Consider the following 14,188-nt stretch of genomic DNA (forward strand, 5'->3'; position numbering starts at 1 on the left):
TTTTACTTTATTTTGAAAAGCCACTTGCTTCTTCCTGTCTAGCTGTGGTGCATCGGTGTGGTGCACATAAGAGACAGTCCGAAGTAGAGGAGAAAAGTCTGTGTCCCGCCTTATTGACAGTCTCCTGTTTTGAGTTCAACATTTGTATAAACTGGATAAAGCAGGAGGCGGGACTTAAACACAGATTCGGAGAGCGTGGAGCACGCTCACGTTGAACCTGCAACGCAAAAATGAAAGGGCAGGATGTGGACAGACAGGGCTTTTATTGTGGAAAGTCACAGCTACAGGTGCATATTTGATCAACACAATATCAAGACATACAGGAAATGCTAGTTCACACGGAGCAGACAACATTCAGCCAATCGGAAAGGAGAAAGAGCTTAGGCAAAGTTCTTCTTCAGGAAGTTGATGAGTCCATTGGTGGACGAGTCGTGGGATGAAACCTCAGCCGAGTCTTGCAGCTCCGGCTCGATTTTCTTGGCAAGCTGCTTCCCGAGTTCCACCCTGAGAGGGCCAAATCAAAACATCAGGTCCAATAAACCATGACATGACATAAAACATCAATGCAGCTGTTAATAAAGATGGCTCTGTACTAGTGATGTACCGATATGACATTTTTGGGCCAATACCAATATTAATATCACTGTTATGACCAATTAGCGGTATTTGCCAATACCGATATACTGACATTAATGATTCTAAAATCTGCATATTTTGCATAGATTGAAAATTATTTAAGCTGAATTTACATTATTATGTACACACATTTACGCTTCTGAGAGGATTACAATCATGGTCACATGACTAAAGAAAAACACACCACCCCCCTCACCCTCTGAAGCAGATGAACAAATGGAAACAAGATGGGAAAAAATATTAGTTATTAGTAGTTTCATTTATCGGCCCGATACGTTCAAAAATGACCAACATCGTCAGATACCGATGTAGGTGTCCGAAATTTTGATAACGATATATTTTCCATTTATTGCCCAGCTCTATTTCCTCATGTTCCCTTCCAAGGGTGTCTTTCCCAAAGTGAATATTGCCATACACGTTGGGAAAGTGTTTCTGAATGGTGAAGGTCCAAACAAACAGCTTAGTAATGCCACTTGAAGTTTACGTCATCGGTTTTAAATTAGTCCCAGTAAAACCGCACACCTTGGTAAAATATGAAGGAAGCCAGATGGTATTACAATTTGGATATCGCCCAAGCCTAGTCCACATCACCCAGACCTAACCGAGAGCTAGCTTTTTTTAGCCAAGGATCAGAGCTCCGCCTTCAGCCACCACCCAACATCTTTGGCCCCTCCTACGAGTGGTAAGCCCCCACGCGTTCAATATTTATTTATTTGCCACGTGTCTAGCCTGGCCTGCCAGACTCATCCTCTACACAGAAAAACTACTCTGAAAAAGACAGAAATACCAACTGTAGTTTTTTTTTAGCTGTAGTCAAAGATGGAGTCTGTCGACGGAACAAACACGTTTCTTCAGAAGAAAAGCTTTTATCTTCTCGTGGTTTTAAAGACACGTTCAAGTCATTTAGAACAGAGGAAAGAGCCGCAGACACCTCCGCTTCAGATGCCATGTTTATGAGAAAATGAGCGTTGTGGTGTGGCGTACGCTGCTCAGCGCTGATTGGCTCAGTTAGAAATCTCAGGGGGTGGAGTTATCCCGCATGAGGCTGGCTGGTCAGGCTAGCACCTGTCACCCTCCATACATGATCATACTGAAAATATTTAAAGCATTTATTTTACTTTCAAATTTCATCCAGCGGGTTACTTTGAGCTCTAGTGGGCCGGGGTTGGCCCATGGGCCTTTTATTTAGCCCTCCTGGTTACTCACCCCCACTGATCATAGCTGTTGATGTTCCACATGACTCCTTGGACGAAGATCTTGTGCTCATACATGGCTGAAAAACAAAACATGCTGCTTAAGAATACAAGCTTCAGACCTTAGTTCAGCGACTGACTACACTTTTGTGGTGCTGTGAGCTGATAGGCTGATGCTCTGGATGTTTCAGGCAATCGCATGCTATTTTTAAGGTTTCAGTCACTTTCTAGAGCCATGTGGAGCTTCATCACTCAGAGGCTGGAACTTTTCCAGTCCTCACCACCCAGAGCTCCCAGTACTCACCAATCAGAGCTCCCAGTATGAACGGAGTCAACTTTCTGAAAACAACTGAGTTGCTTGGCTTGTTTCCTTCAAAAACCTTTAAATGAATAAAAAATTCTGGTTATTAATCAGAATGAAAGGTGGGGAGGGATGACAGACAGGTGGGGAGGTGAGTTACCTTGTGTGGCAGCAGCTTTTCCAGAGCCTCTCCCGTCTTCCCGCTGGCCTCCAGCTCTTTTCGAGCTTCTTCTGCAGTTTTCCCTTTCATCAGAGCTTCCGTCTGAGCCAGGAAGTTTGCCATGAGGATCTGAAACAAATGTTTATTGCTTACATTTATAAACCGCTGGAAGGATTTTTAACATGCTGCTGAAAAGGCTGGACAGCACCCTTTGGTATGGTTTAATTAGGCTTTGGGCCATTTCCAATCTTCCTTTCTGTGCAAAGACTCGATTACTGTGTACTAGCAGCTGATCTCCTTTCTAACTGTGCATCAGACTTTAGAGACACTTCCGTGTTTTTTTAAAGGTCTCATGATGCACGTGTAGTTATGGAGGCTGGGGACAGGGTGCTGCTCTTGTTGGTGGACCCAACAGCAGCCTTAGATGTGGTCGAACATCAGGTCTCAAGGTAGCGGGTGGGGTTGCCTGGGGCAGAACCACCCCGAGTTAAGGACATGACTTACTGTTTGTATGCTGAAGCGAGGAGTTCCTCAGGGGTCAGTACTGGGCCTTTAGTTTCCTGCATCTCCTGCTGTTCGGATGTTTCTCCAAATGCACAATATTCTGATCTTTTTACTAATAATTGTCAAATTAATTTGGCTGTCCAGCAGGGGTCTGAGGGCAAGACTCAGTTGTTAATCAGACAGGAGTACACGTGTGGTTAGCGTCCAATGTCCTGAGTTTCAACCACAACAAAACTGAGGTATGGAGGTCATTATTTGCCAAAATGTTGTCTTTGTTGCACATGATGTAAGCTTGAAAATTGTGTAGTAACATATGAGAAGCCACACACACACACACACACACACACACACACACAGGTAAATATGGAATTTTAAATAAAACTCATCTATATACATATATATCAGGGTTTTCCCCAGCACTTTATAAGCCTGGCGGCCCACCCTCCATCAGTTGATATTGGTGAGAAACAGCAGTGAAATATGTGCAACCCCATTCACCCCTGCTCTCACCCCCCCCCCCCCCCCCCCCCACACACACACACACACACACCCAAAAGCCACCAGGCTTAACTCATTTTCTGGGGGAAACTGTGTGTGTGTATGTGTATATATATATATATATATATATATATATATATATATATATATATATATATATATATATATATATATATATATATATATATATATATATATATATATATATATATATATATATATATATATATATATATATATATTAGGGATGTGTATTGGTGAAATTCTGGCAATACGATACTTATCACGATACAGGGGAGACGATACGATATATTGCGATGCATTCAGTTGGACGATATTAGCGATTTTTTTTTAAAACTAGAATTATTGTAGGAAAATTCAATAAACGGACCAAACTGATACTTAACATGATTAACATGAGGTATCTGAACCATAAGAGGGATTTACATTTCAATGGTGGAAACAAACTCCATTGCACACTACTGCTGACTAGCGGACGGCATTTGATTTGCACCATAAGAAAAGAAAATACACAAATGTTTGCACGTAAATTCTTCAAAAAAAAAAATAAAAATAAAAATCGATACACAGCTTTTGAACATCGATATAATATCGCAGGAAAAAATATCACGATATATTGCTATATTGATATTTTCTTACATTACTATAATCTCCATCCAGTTGTCATTCTACCACAAGGTGTGCCCCATAACTAAAGAGCAGACATGACAAAGATGATGAGTATTAAACTACTCTAGGGGGGCCCAGTCCGCCATGTTTTTCCGCGTCCGCGTGGTTAGAAATTTTCCTAGGTGCGTGTTGCGGAAATTTTGGGCCGTGCGGAGGCACGGTGGAGGGGCGTGGTTGTTAAAATGACACAACTTTTCCGCACGGCAAGCATAAAGCAACCTTAACCATTTTCTTTGACCCAGGAAGGACAATGTACTCGTAACCACAGAGAAACACCCCGGTTCTCATCCAGGTGAGCAGGAAGTGTCTTTACCACAGGGTTGTTACCTTGTGGTGCAGGTTGTCTCTGATTGGATGTTGAGACTGAGCAGGAATCAGAAAATCTGCAGGAATCATCCGAGTGCCTGTGGATATAGAGCTCAGTCAGAACCAGTAGAGCCCAGTCAGAACCAGTAAAACCCTGCAGAACCAGTGGTCACCTTGGTGAATGAGCTGGTAGAAGGCATGCTGCCCATTGGTTCCAGGTTCTCCCCAAACAATCGGACCTGTGTGGTAGTTCACACGGGTGCCGTCTCTGGTGATGGACTTCCCATTAGACTCCATGTCCCCCTGGGAGACACACACACACAAGTTGACTTCACTTCCATTTGATCAGAGGGTTTGGATCAGAACCAGAACCGGACCCACTGACCTGCTGGAAGTAGGCGGCAAATCGATGCATGTACTGGTCATACGGCAGCATGGCATGAGTCTCAGCCTGGAAAAAGTTCACGTACCAGAGCCCCAGAATCGCCAGCAGAACCGGAACATTTTGATCCAGAGGGGCGCTGCGGAAGTGGTTGTCCTTAGGATGAGAAGAAAAACCGGTTTGGGTTTGACAGAACACAGGTCCAGCAGACCTTAGATGATACAAACTGGTGTAATCCCTGTCCCTCCCCTGGTTCTAGTCCCAATCTAGGAACACCCCCTTGGATCCTGGTCTTTGGGGCAACTGGACTGAATATCAAAGGTGTGTTTGGGTTCTGGTCTCCTACCATCCAGTGAGCTCCTTCCAGAAGCTGCTCAAAGTTCTCGAACCCTGAAACACAAACAGAAGTGGTTTTGGTTCTGGTCAACCACCCTCAGAAGGTCCGGCTCCTCCCGAACATGGAGACCTACCCACATGCAGAGCGATGGACAGACCGATGGCGGACCACAGAGAGTAACGACCTCCGACCCACTGAGGACCAGAAAACATGACATCATAAATAGTGATGCACCGATATGAAATATTTGGGCCGATACCAATAATCTGACATTAATGCTTCTAAAGTAGCAGATTTTGTATAGAATGAAAATGATTGAAGCTGAATTTACTTCAAGCACACACACACCGCACTCATTTACACTACTGAGATGATTAACATGGCTACACACATACACATTACCCCCCACACCCCACCCCCACCCTCTGAAGCTGATAAACAAAAGGAAACGAGATGGAAAAAGTATTTGTTGTTAACTCATTCACTGCCAAGTCGTCATTGGCATCTTTTTACTGTGTGGGCATCGGAACGAGCCCCTGCACCATGAGGACAATCATCTCAGCTCTAAAGCCTATCTTCATCCGTATATGTCACAAGTCACATGACCAGAAAAAAAGCAGAAAATTCATGTGTTAGGAGATCGTTTTGGGCCGCTGCTGTACAAAAAAGTGAGGCGCGAATCGGAAAAGCTTCTGACGATCACAATTCAACAACGGATTACGAAAGAACGGATAACGCGCGGAACGCGCGGATTCTTCCTGATGTAAGAGGTGAGTCTCCGCTTTGATTTGGTTGTTTTGGCATCAACATCATCCTAGCGCACAACGTTCTGTGACTCTTAAAAAAAACAGTAAAAACGGTGAGAAATGCCGGCAGTGAATGAGTTAAAATCAGCCCGATTCCGATATGTTAAAAAACGACTAACATCGGCCGACACCGATGTTGATGCCGATGTATCGTGCATCCCTAATCACAATCATTCCACCAATCAGAGCACAGCTGAACCAGATCCCGGGGCGGGTCCAGAGGTCCAGGCTCTACTTACATCCCAGAACTCAAACATGTTGGCCGTGTCGATTCCAAAGTCCTTCACTTTGTCCTAAAGATGAAAAACGGACAATCAGACATGTTGGAATCAGACGAGATAATTAAATCACAGATAAACGAGTCACATCTTACAGCGTTGGTGGAGAGAGCCACAAAGTGTTTGGCCACTGCAGATTTCTGAGGAAGAGTGGACAGAACACGTTAAGAACACGCTAAGGTGTCACGCCGTTGCGTTCGTGTTCAGACTCACATCAGCTGCCGTCTGCAGGAACCAGTCCTTAGCCGACTCGGCGTTGGTGATGGTCTCCTGGGTGGTGAACGTCTGCAACGGATCCCAACACACTTTTACTCTGTATCCTGTATAATCCCTGCTGAAGAACAGCACCCCCTAGCTAAGGTCAAGCATGTGCAGGAAGACCCGGTTCTGGAGGGCCGGAGAATCAAGAACACCTGTCAGAATCCCCCCCCCCCCCCCCCCCCCCCGCAAAGTGAATTAACTCCACCCACCCCTGGAGGCAATCAATGAGGGACTAAAGACTTGTTCCATCTGGTTCCAGTAGACAACAGTTCCGATCAGAAGCCGCCATGTCACACATCACATGACCAGAACTGGTTGGGTTTTCTTCTTACAATAAAAGTTAGACTGAAGTGAATACTTCCCCTCTTACCTAGGTTTGGTTCTGCAGACTAACACACTAAAGGTTCTGGTGGACCATCAGGAGTTCTCTAGAACTCTGCTGGTTCTATAAGAGAACAGTAACACAGAACCACCAAGAACCCGAGCCACAAGCTGCAGGAGTGTGTGTGGTGTGTGTGTGTGTGTACCTTAGAAGCAACGATGAACAGCGTGGTCTCCGGGTTGAGCCGGGCCAGAGTCTTAGCTAGGTGAGTCCCATCAATGTTGGAGACGAACCAGACGTTTGGACCACCAGCTGAGTAGGGCTTCAGAGCTTCAGTCACCATCAGAGGTCCCTGAATGCACCATGACATCACACGCATCAGTGAGCTCCAGGTGAGACCAGCAGGTGTCTAACCTTCAGAAGGTTACAACGATGTAAACAAAAAAAAAAAACAATCCCAAGAGCCAAGCTCTCTCTGAAAATTCTCACACTGGGTTCCAGGAACGAGGCTAGCCTGAAGCCCCTCCCCTTCACCATGGGAACATGCTGAAAGACAAACCTGCTGGCTAGCAGCAAGTACGCCTCCTTTTCTTCTGTGATGCACGTCGGTGTGGTGCATTAGCGCCACCACTGGCCTACAGCGGTAGCAGCAGCTGCAGCTTTACCTTTGGTAGCTAAATTACGAGTCACACCTGGGTGGAGACTTACTTCCCCACAGTTCCCGTTACAAACACGCTCCTAAAGGAGGCGTCGCCTGGCGGACCGAGACAGCGGCACAGACTTAACAAGGGTGTGCACACGAGCAGCAGACTGGAGGGTTTTCTCTCCACCTTGATCACTACCAGGAAGAGAGGAGGCGAGCGGCTCCGAGCCGTAATGTTTCACATCGGCAGGCGAGTGGCTGAGCCAGGTGGAGGTGGAGTCCAGTGCAGCCAGGTAGTACAGTACAGACAACGCAATGAAAACTGTCCAGTGAGTAGTCGTCGTTCACGTAGGAACGGGACTAACCGTGACATCATGACAACTAAGAATCACTTTTGCAGCCAGAGGACGGTGACCGGTTGCTAAGCAGCAGAAAGCAGCTCAATAAGCCGTTTTCATGGACAGGCTCTGATTGGCTGGTTGAGAGGCTACTCTGCTTTGTGAGCATCTTGTTTTGGTCTAAATGAAATTATTGTGAATACTAATGATATGTTTATAACACGTTGTGTATATATAACCTCTCTCAGGCCAGGATGCTTTCCTCATTTTATTTATTTATACACCAACAATGACACTACGGATTAAAGGCTAAGAACCAGACACAGTAAAAGCCAGAGGTGAAGGTTTATGCATGTAACACTAATGAGCATCAGTGCTGCTGTAAAATCTGATCTCCAGTCAGAATCATCACTTCTGTCTCATGAGCAGCAGCCGTTGTGTTTTTCAGCATCATGCCAACTTTCAAGTGAAGCCCACTCCTCTTCTGACGTTTTATTTCTTGTGTTTGCTCACGATCCATATTTCCATTGGTCTCATCTCCACGGATCTACCCATCTGTCGGAGCATTTACCCACTGCTTACACGTTCCCTCCAGAGAGCGCCATCTGTTAAATCCTCCAATAACAGATCAGCCATGATATAATGTTAGATTCCCGTTGGGCACGGGTGTCTTTTATAGGTTTTAGCTCCAATAATGAGACCGGAGTGAACTGGTACGCTGTTTCAAGCGAGGCTTTTTCTAAAGAGTCTGTTTTCTGAACTGGTTTTGCAGAACAGCCTCACGCACCAGCCGTACTCACACACCTGTGTGTAGGAACTAACTACACACTGTGTGGTAGTCATCATGTTGTACCTGTGTGTGGAAATGTTCCTTAACACCAGAAAACCTCAGACCACGTGTAGGAACAGCATCTAGTGGTAGAACGGGGAACCGCACCATCGAAGGTCTCAGTCATCCACTCATTATTTTATATTTCAGTGAAAAACAGCTGAGTCACGACTGGTGCTGAGTCACGACTGGTGCTGAGTCACGACTGGTGCCGAAACACCTGACGGGAATCTGACTTTATAGAACGGATGTGGTGTTTTTGTTACTCTTCCTGTTTTATGATGTTTTATTTGTTTTAATAATTAGTATTAATTAAGTTTTATTGAATTCTATTATATTTGTGTTTTTGTGAAACTCCTCGTGATGCTGCTTCAGACGCCTTCGATAAAAGAACGTTTCTATATTATTATGAAGGATCTGTCAGAGTTCCTCTGGAGGAAACGCGTCTCCGTGAGCGCTGACAGCAGATCCGTCTGGAGCGATGCTGGGATTTGGGATCCTTTGTGGAGCGACAGATAAACCGCACATATCCAATTCCAGTCTATGTTCTATCTTATACGAGAACCTCCTCCCTCCCCATCACACAGGCGTTGCCATGGTAACCAGACTGAATGACAGCTGCGAGGCTGCACTCAGACATTCCCTAGCAAAACTAAGTCGATCCAGAACGACTCCTTAAATGTAAATGAGAACCCGTTACTCTACGGTTTATCAGACTAAAGTGTTTATTTATCCCTGAGGGAACCTCTCCTCTGTCCCAACCTCCTAACCTAACGTGTTTGGTTCTTTTGCACTTCAGCAGAAAGGGTCTCCATCTCACAACATTCCTTCTTCTCTCTGGGTAGAACGTAGGAATGCCCTCACGAGCTGAGGACGTAGCATGACCAAATATGGTTAAAGAGGGCGTTTCTGTGTGTAAATGACTGAGAACGGACACGAGCACCTAGGTAGCACAGGTGGGATTTATCATCAGACGAGTGCGGAGGAACGTGAGTATGAGAGGCCACCGCACGTTTCATAGATCAGGACTTTTACTGTTCTTACAAACATTCCAGATTTTGTTCATAGGAACGAATTTAGGAATATTTCTATGAACATTTGATGAATGAGGCCCCTGGACTCTGGTCTGCTTTGGGAGCGTGCCAGGATGTAAAGGCTAGACCGACCTGAGTCCTGAGCAGGTCAGCACAGTAAAGATGGCAAATTAAAATGAAGAATCAGGCTGTGTGCCACACCTGTACTGGTTTTACCACCTGCTTACAAATCTGTGAACTCTGAAGTTTTCAATCAGCACACAAACCCAGAGCCAAGCGGCAACTGGATCGTACCAGCAACAGATACGAAGCATGTTTTCCCAACTTTAGGAAAAATCATGGTTAGGATAATTTTCATGAGAGACTGCTCAGTGTGTGTGTGTGTGTGTGTGTGTGTGTGTGTGTGTGTTCACCAGGTCAGAGCCTCCAATGCCGATGTTCACCACGTCCATGATGCTCTTTCCACTGAACCCTTTCCATTCACCACTGCGCACTTTCTGTAAAGAGCATCAGAATGTACATGTGACACACACACACACACGCACACACGCACACACTAGGGTTGTCACGGTAACCGGTGTAGCGGTAAACCCCGGTAAAAAAGTTGACAATAATAATAACCGTCTTGTTTTTTAAAAACTATATTATCTCGGTGGATTACCGTGGCTGCGGTGTAGGCGCGGTGACCCTTACCAGCCACCGTATCATCTGCTGAAGTTGCCTGCGTCACATGCGCACTTTGTTGTTTACAACCAAAACTTAGCTCAGGACATTTATTATCCCTCAAAGAAGACAAAGTGGGAAGTAAGTGCATTTTTTGGATATTTGAAGAATGCCGAGGGACAGTTTATAGAAGGCGGCTATCCTGTTTGCAGCACGTGCAGAAAAAGTGTCTGTGAAAGGCAGCAATGCTTCAAATCTCATTACACATCTGCGTGACCATCACCCACAACTCTACAGTCAACGCAAGGCAAGCTAACGTTAGCGTTTTAGCTAAAATGCGTGATCCGAGGATTTAGGTTGAGGGAGAATGCAACGAGTCGCTCTATAAAGCAGCCGCAGCGCCGCTACCTGCATATAAACCGTGTCGCGGACACCCCCCATGTTGAAATGACGCTATGCATTACGGGGCTCCCAGGGGCAGATAAGAGTTGGTCTCTCTCTGAGAATAATTATGAATTTAACAATGATTACTGCCTGATGACATTTTCCCACATCTGCAAAGCTCACTGGAAGGACACAAACCGAGGACAATATTTTCCTGATATAGGGTTTATTACTCAAGTAAGGGTAAAAAAGTATCTGATCAGAAGACTACTTGAGGACTGAGTATCATCTGATCTAATATTTTTTAAAATGATGACATCAAACAGACATAAAATAAGCTATAGGCAAATATTGGTATTTTAAATACTAAAGGGGAAAAATGTAAACAAATAAACAACATAATTACAAAATAACACATTTTAGGCTAAATTTAGACACAAACTGAGGACAATATTTTCCAGATATACAGGGTTTATTTAGTTGTCTGAAAATGTAACACGTTTAAAAAAATACCACGATAATACCGAAAACCGTGGTAATTTTGGTCACAATAACCGTGAGGTTAAATTTTCACACAGTGACAACCCTAACTACAGACACACCCGCACACACACACAGACACACACGCACACACAGACACACACCTGACAGAAGGCCTTCATTTTGTCCAAAACTCCGTTGACATCTGGCATCACGTCTTTTCCATCAACAAGGATGGGTGAGTTTGATCGGTTCCTCAAAGCCACATGAAGCACAGATCGGTTCTGGATAAACCCACGGGACAGATCTGGTCAAAAACACATATGTAATACAGAACGTGTGTGTGTGTGTGTGTGTGTAATGATTGAGGTGGTGATGACATTTGTAACTCTTCAACCACCACTGCTCCCAACAAAACAAGTGACAGTTTATGCTTTACTGCATTTGATAGTGTGTGTATAACATACCTGTGACACACACCACTAACATACCTGTGACACACAGTTCCTTCCCTCACTCGTGAACAAGACCCGGAGATGCTTAACCCCCCCACTTGGGGCAGGACCTCATCCTGACCTGGAGAAGACATCTACTCTTTTCTGACTCTGGACCAGGGTCTCAGAGTTAAGAGGAGCTGCGAACCGCTCCAGAGAAAGCCAGAGATGACATTCTGATTATCAGAACTGCCATCTAATGAATAAAAGAGTGCTTAAATAATGGAGGTATTCCATCTTTTATCAACGTTTTACACACAGAACCAATTAATCAGCTACAGCCTCCGAGTCGGGTTAGCTTCTCGGTCTCCACATGTAGGCAGCTGCTTATTTATGCGTTCATAAATAACTAGGCGAGATCTTCCAACTTACACCTGGTCTACACTAGGTGTAAACGGTACACCTGGGTCTAACGACAGAAGGGCCGACACCTCAGTGGTGCACTCGTCTTATTGAGCTGGACCCAACTTTGAAATCTACGTCGGACTCAACGTTACACCGGAGCGTACGACCAGCTGGTGCACTCCGCTCCAGGTGAGTAAAGCTCCGCACCTCAGTGAAGTTGATCTTCTCCCCAGAGAACATCTTCTCTCTGGCCTGCTCCACCCCTCTGGACTTGGCCTGAACAGAGAAACAAAACCACAGTCAGATGACATCAGAACCAGAACCCACAGCAGTAGATGGTTTAGGATGAACTTCTGAGTCAAGAAAAACCATAACAGCTGGTTCTGATCTATGGGTTCAAGAGCTGCTGCAGAACCCAGAACCTGGCCTCTGATAAAAACTGAGATGAAAAACCAAACAAAAGCAGCTTGGGTTGGTTCTGATGGAGACCACATTTTAAAATGAACCTCCTGTAGAAGCTTTCACAATTATTTACTCTGCACAGGATGATGAAGAAAGCCAGTTCTGCATCACCTCCTGTGTGGGGAACCGGGTCGGTATCAGCAGAGTTTCCTCATTCACACACGTTTCAGAACCTCAGTGTGGCTCAACGTGTGTGTAAACCTGGTGTGTTGTAACTTTCCTGTTTCCCGTTTGTTCAGCTTCTCAACCCGAGTAGATACCCCACGTATCTAAAGCATTTGGACCGGTTCTAGCTGCAGCCGGCCTGACCGGGCCTAACCGGCTATGGGATGCTCTCACCAAGGCCAGCAGCATGGACATCACATCCTGGTTGATGAGGTTCTTGGAAAAGTCCAGCAGAATGTCTCCGTCCTCCGTGTTCAGGGTGGTGCTGTCAACCAGAGCACCAGTGTTAAATAAAACTTTATTTGTACAAACGGTTAGAGACAAACAAGAACAGCATTCATCCATACAGAACCTCAACCCGAATCACAACCACTGACCTATGCCACTGACCCAAATCCAGTTCATCCTCGAGTTAAGTCTTATCTGTCTTAATGAGTCAGTCAAAAAATATATCTTCAAAAAATGTTCTGGTGCCGATCTGGTAAGGAGACTGGATCACAGACGTTCTGGCTGCAGGACCGGACCGAGAGTTCTGGACCAGCAGCCAGGATCATGAGCTGTGAGCGGTAGCACGTCATCGCCTTCATTACCAGGCAGTGCTCAGTCACGTCCGCTGCCCCGGCTGGAGGTCTGACCTGGACCGGGTCTCGGGTGGGGTCAAAACAGGACCGTTAAATTAAAGGCCAACTACAACGAAACCAGAAACTGGTGGCTACGTTACGTTTGCTAATGGTCCGGGTTATCAGACACAACTCCGATAGGATGAGGTTCCGGTCCACATGACCGTAGTTCAAACACCCGAACTTTCATTCAGACTGAAGCCAGATGCTAGAAAACGCTCTTGTCCGATAATGGGCGCAGTGACTTTAGCACGCGGGCTAATGCTAGCGCTGCAACGGAACCCCTTAGATAGCGGAGCCCGCCGCCCGGGTTAACCGAGTCATGGCTGGGAAGAGAACGGTTGGCTGCAGACAAGTAAAGCCCGGTGAAGGGTTCCAGCGGGGAAGCTTATAACGACGCTGAAGAGAAATGACCTTGCGGCCAACGGGGATGGGGGCACGGAGAAATAACCCTAACCATAACCACCCTGCTGGCACCCAAAAATTATGTTTTGCATAGATACAATTTTTGAAAATATTATGTGTAGCACAATTTTTATGTATGTTTCAAGGTTATGGTTAGGGTAAGAGTTGCGGTTAGGGTAAGGGTACACACATTTTTTTGCGAGTGGGTGGTTCAAACTCGCAGCTGGGTGCAAAAGAAACAGATCCCGAGGGGGAACACATATCAACGTAACACCAGTAGCCACTGAGAATACCTAGCCGTGAACATTTCGTTCAAACTCCGTGTCACTGTGAAGAAACCGTCCGCCGGAGGCCGGACGGCTTCAGCAGAATCCTGGCCACTTTTTGCCCACCTGTCTGTCCCCGGGACCTGGTCTCACCTGAACTTCCGGAACCGCTCCGGGTCGCTGTCAAACATCGCCCTCATATTCAGACTACCGCCGTTAGAACGGTACCACTGCTCCAGCTTCTGGAAGTTCGGGTCTGCGGTCAAAGCCATGATGCTGGTGGCGTGACGATGCTGAGAAACGGCTGCTACCTCCGGTACGTGTTTACCGTCCGCGCAAGGTGCTGGACTGAAGCGGAACTGGAGCAGGGGGCAGGCCCGAGGGGA

General features: G+C 45.9%; 1 protein-coding gene across 1 annotated transcript; it reads right to left on the bottom strand.

Annotated features, from left to right (window-relative positions):
* Positions 1-246: 246 nt before the first annotated feature.
* On the bottom strand, positions 247-14,179 carry gpia (glucose-6-phosphate isomerase a). Its single transcript, XM_015965057.3, has 18 exons — positions 13,956-14,179; positions 12,686-12,776; positions 12,092-12,160; positions 11,210-11,329; positions 9,932-10,015; positions 6,880-7,026; positions 6,305-6,376; positions 6,187-6,231; positions 6,053-6,106; positions 5,141-5,201; positions 5,017-5,060; positions 4,674-4,826; positions 4,462-4,591; positions 4,310-4,386; positions 2,291-2,419; positions 2,134-2,209; positions 1,843-1,909; positions 247-504 (listed from the first exon to the last, which is right to left on the bottom strand). Exons 1-18 carry the CDS (start codon positions 14,072-14,074, stop codon positions 381-383), a joined length of 1,662 nt encoding a protein of 553 aa, XP_015820543.1. The 5' UTR covers positions 14,075-14,179; the 3' UTR covers positions 247-380.
* Between the last annotated feature and the right edge of the window lie 9 nt (positions 14,180-14,188).

This window comes from Nothobranchius furzeri, chromosome 4 (genome assembly GCF_043380555.1).
Source record: "Nothobranchius furzeri strain GRZ-AD chromosome 4, NfurGRZ-RIMD1, whole genome shotgun sequence".
Lineage (NCBI taxonomy): Eukaryota > Metazoa > Chordata > Actinopteri > Cyprinodontiformes > Nothobranchiidae > Nothobranchius > Nothobranchius furzeri.